The sequence below is a fragment of the Cherax quadricarinatus genome, chromosome 26 (genome assembly GCF_038502225.1).
Source record: "Cherax quadricarinatus isolate ZL_2023a chromosome 26, ASM3850222v1, whole genome shotgun sequence".
Taxonomy (NCBI): domain Eukaryota; kingdom Metazoa; phylum Arthropoda; class Malacostraca; order Decapoda; family Parastacidae; genus Cherax; species Cherax quadricarinatus.
In genome coordinates this window covers 33,608,649-33,621,267 of record NC_091317.1, presented here as the reverse complement: position 1 = coordinate 33,621,267, position 12,619 = coordinate 33,608,649, and the positions used below count along the sequence as shown (strand labels likewise).

Sequence of the window (12,619 nt, the reverse complement as noted above, 5' to 3'; positions counted from 1 at the left end):
CTAGGTTCTCTAAACATATGCTGCTATGTATGATAATTCTATGTAACTGTATTTGTGTATACCTGAATAAACTTACTTACATAAAATGTGAAATCTGAATGAGGACCAGTCATAAGTGGCGTTTGACAATGATTGCTTTTGGCCCCGTCATTTCCGTAACCTTTATCAATGACCTTGATGACGGAATACAAAGGGACATGAGCGCATTTCTCAGTAATAGTAACCAGTTACCAGTAACCACTGTACCAGTTGACTCACGACCAACCGTCTCTGCCTGAGTCACTGTCTATTCATATTGGGCTGACCTGGCACTATTCAAAGACCCTCTCACATATGGGTACTGTGGGCGGCCAGTCAGTCAGTGTTACGAGAGAGAGCAGAGAGATAGGTACGGCTGTAAGGGCGTTACACACATTATCTGTAATTATACGTACTACCAGCCTACGTGAGTATTTCTTTACCCAAGTCCACGTGTTCGAACTCCCACATGATACATTCACTGATGACACAAAAGTTGGCCGGCAAATAAATTCAGATTAAGGTAGCACAGAAGGTGACCTGACTGTGGGTCAGGTAGGTGGTGATGGTTGCCAATATGACATTTTTCAAAGCATAGTTCTAGCTGCCCAGACTACTTTTTTTTTCCAAATAGGGAAATTAGATTAAAAAAAAATACCCTAAATGGATAAACAATGAACTGAAGCATCTGATAGGTTAGGAGAGATATTTACAGGAGAATCAAAAGGGAAGAAAGGCAGTTAAGAAATCAATATTTTCAATTAAAAAGAGAAATAAGAAATAATAAGACAAACAAAAAGAGATTACGAGGTTAAACTCATAAGGAATTCTAGGATTAACCCAAAAGGTTTCTTTCAGGTACATACCAGTAAGATTATGTTGTTCACAACAAGGGATCCAACACTGCAAGTTTGCCGATGACACCAAAATAGGCCGTCGAATTAATTCTGACGAGGACACTAGAGTGCTCCTGGAAACTCTGAACAGTGGTCGGAGACGTGGCAGATGCAGTTTAACATAGACAAATACAAAGTTCTAAGCGTTGGAAAGGAAAATAACACTTTACTGAAAAGCTAAATAATATAGATCTTAAACACTTTGATTGCAAGAAAGATTTAGGAGTTCTGGTTAGCAGTAATCTACAATCATGACAACAGTGCATAAGAGCTTGCAATAAAGCGAATAGACTTTTTTGGCTTGAAGTCAAGAAGTATAAACAACTTGAATTCTCAGTCTGTTCTTCAGCTTTATATATCGTTAGGTCTCATTTATATTATGCTGCACAGTCTTAGATGTTCACTAAAGAGAAATGAAAGACTAACACTCCTATCAGAGTTCATAACGTTTCACAGTTTTTCGTTTTTCACTCATGGCTGAAATGGGTTTATTTTTTTTTTTTTTTGCCATCAGAGACCCCGCTGACAGCACCAGAGGGAGTGTGGTTCAAAGATGACAACTATCAACAACACTCACCTATGTCACTGGAAATCAACTGGCTGGCAGGAAACCTCACCATGAACAGGAACGCTCCGGTGGTCATGTCACTTTGGGGTTACAGAGAGATTAGCATCAGACCAGAACTTATATATATCGACACTCTGGTGGTGAGATAAGTTATTCACTCTGTTAGGTGTTTGTGTCGTCCTGGTGGTGAGATAAGTTGTTCACTCTGTCAGGTGTTTGTGTGTCGTCCTGGTGGTGAGTTAAGATGTTCACTCTGTCAGGTGTTTGTGTCGTCCTGGTGGTGAGTTAAGATGTTCACTCTGTCAGGTGTTTGTGTCGTCCTGGTGGTGAGATAAGTTGTTCACTCTGTCAGGTGTTTGTGTCGTCCTGGTGGTGAGTTAAGATGTTCACTCTGTCAGGTGTTTGTGTCGTCCTGGTGGTGAGTTAAGATGTTCACTCTGTCAGGTGTTTGTGTCGTCCTGGTGGTGAGTTAAGATGTTCACTCTGTCAGGTGTTTGTGTCGTCCTGGTGGTGAGATAAGTTGTTCACTCTGTCAGGTGTTTGTGTGTCGTCCTGGTGGTGAGTTAAGATGTTCACTCTGTCAGGTGTTTGTGTCGTCCTGGTGGTGAGTTAAGATGTTCACTCTGTCAGGTGTTTGTGTCGTCGTGGTGGTGAGTTAAGTTGTTCACTCTGTCAGGTGTTTGTGTCGTCCTGGTGGTGAGTTAAGATGTTTACTCTGTCAGGTGTTTGTGTCGTCCTGGTGGTCTTGTTTACATCTGAGTGTAGATACTGGTGTTATTATTGCTTGTCCTCCATATTACGCAGAAATGTGGGATACCTGGATTATTATTATAATCAAAAAGAAGCGCTAAGCCACAAGGGCTATACGGCTGGGATACCTGGAGCTAGAGCCTTGTCTAAGGGCGACGGTAAAAGCTACACACCACTCAGGCACAAACAGGCCACCCAGGGCTATCCCAGTCAAAACAGAAAACGCTAAACCAGCATTTGTATTTCAATGTGTTGGTTAACCGAGGGTTAGGCAAAACTCCTAGTTAGCAAAATATATCTATTTATTCAACTATAACACTATATACACAGATCATCCTGACCATGTCAGAGCCTGGGTGAACATACAGCTAAACCACAGAAGAGCCTATGGCTTGAGTTAGCTAAACAAAAGGAGTACACAGCTACAAAACTTAGCTTAAATACATGACATCTCCGACGCCAGCCTCCATGCTAAGAGAGCAGCAGCAGCTGGTGTGGAGTCCCTCAGTGGACGCTAAGAGAGCAGCAGCTGGTGTGGTGTCCCTCAGTGGACGCTAAGAGAGCAGCAGCAGCTGGTGTGGAGTCCCTCAGTGGACGCTAAGAGAGCAGCAGCTGGTGTGGTGTCCCTCAGTGGACGCTAAGAGAGCAGCAGCAGCTGGTGTGGAGTCCCTCAGTGGACGCTAAGAGAGCAGCAGCGGCTGGTGTGGAGTCCCTCAGTGGACGCTAAGAGAGCAGCAGCTGGTGTGGAGTCCCTCAGTGGACGCTAAGAGAGCAGCAGCTGGTGTGGTGTCTCAGTGGACGCTAAGAGAGCAGCAGCTGGTGTGGTGTCCCTCACTTAGGTTATGTTAGGTTCGTCAGGAAACAGGACAAGTGTTTCCTGACGCGGGTGTTAGTAATATGATGACCTGCCGTTGGAGCTTTCGGTCATCTGACCGAGGCCTTCCGCTGGCTTACCCCCCCCCCATCCCATTAAAAATTATTACCTCTGTATAACATTGGTAAAATATATCGACATCTATGTCAGTTACGCACATTTGTTAACAAGTTTACCAGGGACTTTATCAGTCATCTTTATCACCATTTTTATCAATTATTTGTCCATAACTCCTATCAACAAGAGAGTACAAAACGTGTCTTCTTTTATCTAAAATAATGTTAGCAATTAATTTGATAAAAAAATCAATATTTATATTGATTTATGTGTGTGTTAGTGTTGGGGTTGATCATTGAGCACTTGGTCAGCGTTCTAGGATATCTGAGGGTGATTAGACTGACAGTGGCACTCCCTAGACTCTGAGTGCCTCAGAGATTCACTGTGTACTGTAACATTCCAAGTTCATCTGTCTTTCCACCAGAGTGTTTGTGTTCCAGCACTGTATCACCCCCTTCCCTCCATCACCAGCACTGTATCACCCCCTTCCCTCCATCACCAGCACTGTATCACCCCCTTCCCTCCATCACCAGCACTGTATCACCCCCTTCCCTCCATCACCAGCACTGTATCACCCCCTTCCCTCCATCACCAGCACTGTATCACCCCCTTCCCTCCATCACCAGCACTGTAACACCCCCTTCCCTCCATCACCAGCACTGTATCACCCCCTTCCCTCCATCACCAGCACTGTATCACCCCCTTCCCTCCATCACCAGCACTGTATCACCCCCTTCCCTCCATCACCAGCACTGTATCACCCCCTTCCCTCCATCACCAGCACTGTAACACCCCCTTCCCTCCATCACCAGCACTGTATCACCCCCTTCCCTCCATCACCAGCACTGTATCACCCCCTTCCCTCCATCACCAGCACTGTATCACCCCCTTCCCTCCATCACCAGCACTGTATCACCCCCTTCCCTCCATCACCAGCACTGTATCACCCCCTTCCCTCCATCACCAGCACTGTATCACCCCCTTCCCTCCATCACCAGCACTGTATCACCCCCTTCCCTCCATCACCAGCACTGTATCACCCCCTTCCCTCCATCACCAGCACTGTAACACCCCCTTCCCTCCATCACCAGCACTGTATCACCCCCTTCCCTCCATCACCAGCACTGTAACACCCTCTTCCCTCCATCACCAGCACTGTATCACCCCCTTCCCTCCATCACCAGCACTGTATCACCCCGTTCCCTCCATCACCAGCACTGTATCACCCCCTTCCCTCCATCACCAGCACTGTAACACCCCCTTCCCTCCATCACCAGCACTGTATCACTCCCTTCCCTCCATCATCAGCACTGTAACACACCCTTCCCTCCATCACCAGCACTGTATCACCCCCTTCCCTCCATCACCAGCACTGTATCACCCCCTTCCCTCCATCACCAGCACTGTAACACCCCCTTCCCTCCATCACCAGCACTGTATCACCCCCTTCCCTCCATCACCAGCACTGTATCACCCCCTTCCCTCCATCACCAGCACTGTATCACCCCCTTCCCTCCATCACCAGCACTGTATCACCCCCTTCCCTCCATCACCAGCACTGTATCACCCCCTTCCCTCCATCACCAGCACTGTAACACCCCCTTCCCTCCATCACCAGCACTGTATCACCCCCTTCCCTCCATCACCAGCACTGTATCACCCCCTTCCCTCCATCACCAGCACTGTATCACCCCCTTCCCTCCATCACCAGCACTGTATCACCCCCTTCCCTCCATCACCAGCACTGTAACACCCTCTTCCCTCCATCACCAGCACTGTAACACCCTCTTCCCTCCATCACCAGCACTGTATCACCCCCTTCCCTCCATCACCAGCACTGTATCACCCCCTTCCCTCCATCACCAGCACTGTATCACCCCCTTCCCTCCATCACCAGCACTGTAACACCCTCTTCCCTCCATCACCAGCACTGTATCACCCCCTTCCCTCCATCACCAGCACTGTATCACCCCCTTCCCTCCATCACCAGCACTGTAACACCCCCTTCCCTCCATCACCAGCACTGTATCACCCCCTTCCCTCCATCACCAGCACTGTGTCACCCCCTTCCCTCCATCACCAGCACTGTATCACCCCCTTCCCTCCATCACCAGCACTGTAACACCCCCTTCCCTCCATCACCAGCACTGTATCACCCCCTTCCCTCCATCACCAGCTCTGTAACACCCCTTCCCTCCATCACCAGCACTATGTCACCCCCTTCCCTCCATCACCAGCTCTGTAACACCCCTTCCCTCCATCACCAGCACTGTATCACCCTCTTCCCTCCATCACCAGCACTGTATCACCCCCTTCCCTCCATCACCAGCACTGTATCACCCCCTTCCCTCCATCACCAGCACTGTATCACCCCCTTCCCTCCATCACCAGCACTGTATCACCCCCTTCCCTCCATCACCAGCACTGTATCACCCCCTTCCCTCCATCACCAGCACTGTATCTCTCTCCTCCCTCCATCAACAGCACTGTAACACCCCCTTCCCTCCATCACCAGCACTGTATCACCACCTTCCCTTCATCACCAGCACTGTAACACCCTCTTCCCTCCATCACCAGCACTGTATCACCCCCTTCCCTCCATCACCAGCACAGTATCACCCCCTTCCCTCCATCACCAGCACTGTATCACCCCCTTCCCTCCATCACCAGCACTGTAACACCCCCTTCCCTCCATCACCAGCACTGTATCACCCCCTTCCCTCCCTCACCAAACTGTAACACCCCCTTCCCTCCATCACCAGCACTGTAACACCCCCTTCCCTCTATCACCAGCACTGTATCACCCCTTCCCTCCATCACTAGCACTGTATCACCCCTTCCCTCCATCACCAGCACTGTAACACCCCCTTCCCTCCATCACCAGCACTGTATCACCCCCTTCCCTCCATCACCAGCACTGTAACACCCCCTTTCCTCCATCACCAGCACTGTATTATCCCCTTCCCTCCATCACCAGTACTGTAACACCCCTTCCCTCCATCACCAGCACTGTATCACCCACTTCCCTCCATCACCAGTACTGTATCACCCCCTTCCCTCCATCACCAGCACTGTAACACCCCTTCCCTCCATCACCAGCACTGTATCACCCCCTTCCCTCTATCACCAGCACTGTATCACCCCTTCCCTCTATCACCAGCACTGTATCACCCCCTTCCCTCCATCATCAGCACTGTAACACCCCTTCCCTCCATCACCAGCACTGTAACACCCCCTTCCCTCCATCACCAGTACTGTATCACCCCCTTCCCTCCATCACCAGCACTGTAACACCCCCTTCCCTCCATCACCAGCACTGTAACACCCCCTTCCCTCCATCACCAGCACTGTATCACCCCCTTCCCTACATCACCAGCACTGTAACACCCCCTTCCCTCCATCACCAGCACTGTATCACCCCCTTCCCTCCATCACAAGCACTCTAACACCCCCTTCCCTCCATCACCAGCACTGTAACACCCCCTTCCCTCCATCACCAGCACTGTAACACCCCCTTCCCTCCATCACCAGCACTGTATCATCCCCTTCCCTCCATCACCAGCACTGTAACACACCCCTTCCCTCCATCACCAGCACTACTAACATCACCACCTGGTCACACTGCTACCATCACCACCTGGTCACACCACTACCATCACCACCTGGTCACACCACTACCATCATCACCTGGTCACACCACTATCATTATCACCACCTTGTCACACCACTACCATCATCACCTGGTCACACCACCACCATCACCAACCCCACCATCATCACCACCTGGTCATACCACTAACCCCATTATCACCACCTGCTTACACTACTACCATCACCACCTGGTCACACCATTACCACCACTAACCACATCATTATCATCACCTGGTCACACCACTACCATCACACCTGGTCACAGCAGTGTTCTCTCTGACAGGATGGTATTCCCAACACGGGGTCCTACACACTGACCATGGCAGACTACGCTAACCGCAACAACTTCGACAAGCTTGACCTGGAGATGGGTCTTATTATGATGAACCTGACAACACCTGAGCCTCAGTACGGCCTCAAGCAGTCTACGTAAGTATACAGTCTTCTTTTATCCATGGGAATGCGCTAAACCCTTAGGTCTTAGACAACGCCTGGGGAATGGGAGGCAAACAGGTTTGACCCAAAAAAAGGAGAGGTCAGCTGGAATTTCTTGGGCCAAGGCATCACCTTACAAAGATTTTCCTAAAATATGATTAAAAATCATGGTGATTTACGTGTTTCCATAGAGTGTTGTTATATATATGCTTACTGTAGCAAGTTTTGTATTTTGTCTTCCTCGTGCAAGTGTAATATTGTACATGTATGGTAGACAGTACCGACAAGATGGAGAACTAGACACATGTACAACATTCGGGTACCTTATGCTGCATAAGTGTCTCAATCTTCAACTCGTCGGTTTTTCAAACCATTCATCACAACCTTCATTTGTAGACGTTTTCGCCATCCACTGACTTTATCAATACAAATTCAAGGATATAATGGGAAGACTGTAGAACTATATACTAAAGATGAGACAATCAGTCCCTCAGTCTTGGAGTTGGTGAGGAGTAGCGTTGTCTTGAAGACTGCGGTGCTGGCGGAACCTCAGTCTTGGAGTTGGTGAGGAGTAGCGTTGTCTTGAAGACTACAGTGCTGGCGGAACCTCAGTCTTGGAGTTGGTGAGGAGTAGCGTTGTCTTGAAGACTGCGGTGCTGGCGGAACCTCAGTCTTGGAGTTGGTGAGGAGTAGCGTTGTCTTGAAGACTGCGGTGCTGGCGGAACCTCAGTCTTGGAGTTGGTGAGGAGTAGCGTTGTCTTGAAGACTACGGTGCTGGCGGAACCTCAGTCTTGGAGTTGGTGAGGAGTAGCGTTGTCTTGAAGAGTACGGTGCTGGCGGAACCTCAGTCTTGGAGTTGGTGAGGAGTAGCGTTGTCTTGAAGACTACGGTGCTGGCGGAACCTCAGTCTTGGAGTTGGTGAGGAGTAGCGTTGTCTTGAAGACTACGGTGCTGGCGGAACCTCAGTCTTGGAGTTGGTGAGGAGTAGCGTTGTCTTGAAGACTACGGTGCTGGCGGAACCTCAGTCTTGGAGTTGGTGAGGAGTAGCGTTGTCTTGAAGACTACGGTGCTGGCGGAACCTCAGTCTTGGAGTTGGTGAGGAGTAGCGTTGTCTTGAAGACTACGGTGCTGGCGGAACCTCAGTCTTGGAGTTGGTGAGGAGTAGCGTTGTCTTGAAGACTGCGGTGCTGGCGGAACCTCAGTCTTGGAGTTGGTGAGGAGTAGCGTTGTCTTGAAGACTGCGGTGCTGGCGGAACGTCTACAAATAAATATACCTAGATATTACACATGTGTCTACTTCTTCAAGTCTAATTCTCTCTCGGCTAATGCAAGGACTGAAAATGGAAACTACACGATATTTCGCTCCCTCCCCGACCTGTGTTTAATTCACAGTTCAGTTGTGATTCCTTGCAGCCATGACACTGACGTTGTTCACCCTTCAGAGTGTCATCTTTCTTACCATCATTTACACTTACTAAGTTCCCTCCTTGTAACACACCCTCAGACCGTTTTTTAACACATTTATCCATCTTCTTCAGAGTTAAATAATCATGTAAACTTACTCTATGCCTGCTACATACACAAACAATCTGAAAAACCCACTTTCCGATCTTTGAATTATACTTTACACACTTCTATACACACTCACACTCTTGCTTCCACCTTTCCTTATTTTCTACATAATATTACCTATACACTGGTCTCAGACCTGTTAAGATAAGATAAGATAAGATTTCGTTCGGATTTTTAACCCCGGAGGGTTAGCCACCCAGGATAACCCAAGAAAGTCAGTGCGTCATCGAGGACTGTCTAACTTATTTCCATTGGGTCCTTAATCTTGTCCCCCAGGATGCGACCCACACCAGTCGACTAACACCCAGGTACCTATTTGCTGCTAGGTGAACAGGACAACAGGTGTAAGGAAACATGTCGAATGTTTCCACCCGCCGGGAATCGAACCCGGGCCCTCCGTGTGTGAAGCGGGAGCTTTAGCCACCAGGCCACCGGACCACTGCCAAACATGTGGTTGGTCCCTTCTCTACAACAAGAGGCTGGTCTCCTCACTACAACAAGAGGCTGGTCTCCTCACTACAACAAGAGGCTGGTCTCCTCACTACAACAAGAGGCTGGTCTCCTCACTACAACAAGAGGCTGGTCTCCTCACTACAACAAGAGGCTGGTCTCCTCACTACAACAAGAGGCTGGTCTCCTCACTACAACAAGAGGCTGGTCTCCTCACTACAACAAGAGGCTGGTCTCCTCACTACAACAGAGTGGTAGAGTGTCATGCAGGAGGTAGAGTACTGTTAGGTAGAGTGCTATGCATTCGCCAACAGGTGAAATTCTCTACATACATTATCTCTCAGTCCAAAGCACAATTCGAACCTACACACTCTGCATCAGAGTACTTTAGCCACACAGACAGACCCCAGATACAAGTATGGGCGCCTACCCCAAGTTAGGCAGGGGATCCCATACCCAGGAGCACCAGGCTTGTCATAAGTTATTTTATTAAATCTTGCCACCAGGCCACGAGGTACCGTGGCCTGGTGGTTAAAGCTCTCGTTTCACACGGTGTGTCGTCCGGGTTCGATTCTCAGCGATTCTCAGGCGTGTTTCCTTACACCGGTTGTCTATGTTCACCCATCAGTAAAAAATGGGTACCTGGGTGTAAGTCGACTGGTATGGGTCGCATCCTGGGACAAAAACTGACCTAATTTACGGGGAATGCTCTGTATAACAAGTGACTTTCTATATAGTAGTATAACATTGATGTCAGCTATGGTCTGTATACCTTGTACATGTACTGGTAGAAATAAAGATATTATTTTTTTTTCAACAAGTCGGCCGTCTCCCACCGAGGCAGGGTGACCCAAAAAAGAAAGAAAATCCCCAAAAAGAAAATACTTTCATCATCATTCAACACAGCAACCACCCAGGGAGGTACTACCGTCCTGCCAAGTGAGTGTAAAACGAAAGCCTTTAATTGTTTAACATGATGGTAGGATTGCTGGTGTTTTTTTGTCTGTCTCATAAACATGCAAGATTACAGGCATGTCTTGCTACTTCTACTTACACTTAGGTCACACTACACATACATGTACACGTTTATTTATACACACTCATCTGAGTTTTCTTTGATTTTATCTTAATAGTTCTTGATCTTATTACTTTTCCTTTTATATCCATGGGGAAGTGGAATAAGAATCTTTCCTCCGTCAGCCATGCGTGTTGTAAAAGTCAACTAAAATGCCGGGAACAATGGGCTAGTAACCCCTTTTCCTGTAATAATTACTAAAAAGAATAAGAGGAAAATTGTCAAAGTGGGAAGTCTGAAAGTGCGTGGATGTTGTGCAAATGATAAGAAAGAGATGATTGTGGATGTTATGAATGAGAAGAAGCTGGATGTCCTGGCTTTAAGTGAAACAAAGCTGAAGGGGGTGGGAGAGTTTCAATGGAGAGGAATAAATGAGATTAGGTCAGGGGTTTGAAACAGAGTTGGAAAAAATATATAAAAGTATTATTATTATTATTATTATTATTATTATTATTATTATTATTATTATTATTATTATTATTATTATTATTATTATTAAAAATATTTAACAATTGGCCACGTACTGTTCCAGCATCGTGTGGTCTCGACCCATACCCCTGGCATGGTACTTCCACTACCAGTGGGAGCAGCTGTACGGTACCGACTGGCAGATAGCTATGTGCGACAGATGGATCGAAAACGATCGAAACCTCAGGAACTTTGCCTACGAGGTGAGTCACCCAGCCTAAGTTTGTTGTGATATAATTCAAGTTTGAAAACTGTGAATGTATTTACGTAGTTCTCATGTGGGAGTGATTCAGAGCAAGGAGTAGTGGAGGCTCGAACTTCCGTCTGGTAATGTTCTGGTGCAAAGGAGATACCATTGCAGTTATTTTGTATGATTATAGTAATATTTAGGAGTTAGACATACCTGCAACACCTGGGTGTCTTATATAATTATCACATCTGGTTGGCGAGACGCCTCAAGATTCCCAGGTGTTGAACCTGTGTTTCAAACTTCATCTTCTGGGTGTTGCCTGTCATTATTGTGATTATTGTAATATTCTCGAGTGTTGTCATGCCTCCTTCATTCTTTCATTCTTTAATTTCATTCTCTCTTCCTTCTACCTTCTATCACGCCATCCTTCTTATTTTTAATCCTTCCTTTTTCACTTTAGTCCCTCATCCTCTCTCTGTCTAATTTCCGCATCCCTCTCGTCCTACTCACCCTGCTTGCCTGCTCACCAGGTGGAGCGGTGTCCGTGTCTGCTCAAACAGGCCACAGCAGACAAGGGCAGGTTCCTGCCAGACTTCTCCTGTGACCGTGATGGCAACACTGAGTGCAAGTATCACTTTGGTGCCATCCACTGTGTCCGTACTGCCTTGCCCAAGTGAGTGCCACCCCCCTGTGTCCGTACTGCTTTGCCCAAGTGAGTGCCACCCCCCTGTGTCCGTACTGCTTTGCCCAAGTGAGTGCCAGCCCCCTGTGTCCGTACTGCTTTGCCCAAGTGAGTGCCACCCCCTGTGTCCGTACTGCCTTGCCCAAGTGAGTACCACCCCCCTGTGTCCTTACTGCCTTGCCCAAGTGAGTGTCACCTCCTGTGTCTGTACTGTCTTGCTCAAGTGAGTGCCACCCTCCCTGTGTCCATACTGTCTTGCCCAAGTGAGTGCCACCCCCTGTGTCCGTAATGTCTTGCTCAAGTGAGTGCCACCCCCTGTCTCCTTAATGCCTTGGCTAAGTGAGTGCCATCCCCCTTTGTCCGTAATGCATTGTCCAAGTGAGTATCACTCCCCCCGTCCCTGTGTCCGTACTGTTTTGCCCAAGCGAGTGCCACCCCCCTGTGTCCGTACTGTCTTGCCCAAGTGAGTGCCACCCCCCTGTGTCCGTACTGTCTTGCCCAAGTGAGTGCCACCCCCCTGTGTCCGTGCTGTCTTGCCCAAGCGAATGCCACCCCCCTGTGTCCGTGCTGTCTTGCCCAAGTGAGTGCCACCCCCCTGTGTCCGTGCTGTCTTACCCAAGTGAGTGCCACCCCTTCCCTCCCCGCCTTCCTCTGCAGTATTCAAAGTTACAAAGATAATATTCAAAGTTAGTAAATCAAAGTGTAGAGACTTTAAGTAAAGTAAGAGTCAAAGCAGCATAGTTCTCTGGATCAAGAGTCTTGGAGTTCCGGCATATAAGGCGCGCTTTGTACCAATGAAAGTCTTGGAAAATCATTCTGCGTCTTATAAGCTCAAGATCAGGGTCAAGGGTGGACTTTTGTTTACATTTTAGCAGTTGTTTATTAGCGTTACGTTATATTAAAGTTACGTTACGTTACAACTGTTTGGAATCA

General features: G+C 48.1%; 1 protein-coding gene across 4 annotated transcripts in view; it reads left to right on the top strand.

Moving 5' to 3' along the window:
• Window positions 1-12,619, top strand: part of mesh (sushi domain containing 2 mesh) — a 171,302-nt gene that overhangs the window by 77,281 nt on the left and 81,402 nt on the right. For all 4 annotated transcript variants that reach the window (XM_070088915.1, XM_070088914.1, XM_070088913.1 and 1 more), the window contains 4 exons: window positions 1,429-1,622; window positions 7,098-7,243; window positions 10,879-11,017; window positions 11,535-11,677. In XM_070088915.1, coding sequence (XP_069945016.1) covers window positions 1,429-1,622; window positions 7,098-7,243; window positions 10,879-11,017; window positions 11,535-11,677 — 622 coding nt within the window. The remainder of the gene's footprint in view (window positions 1-1,428; window positions 1,623-7,097; window positions 7,244-10,878; window positions 11,018-11,534; window positions 11,678-12,619) is intronic.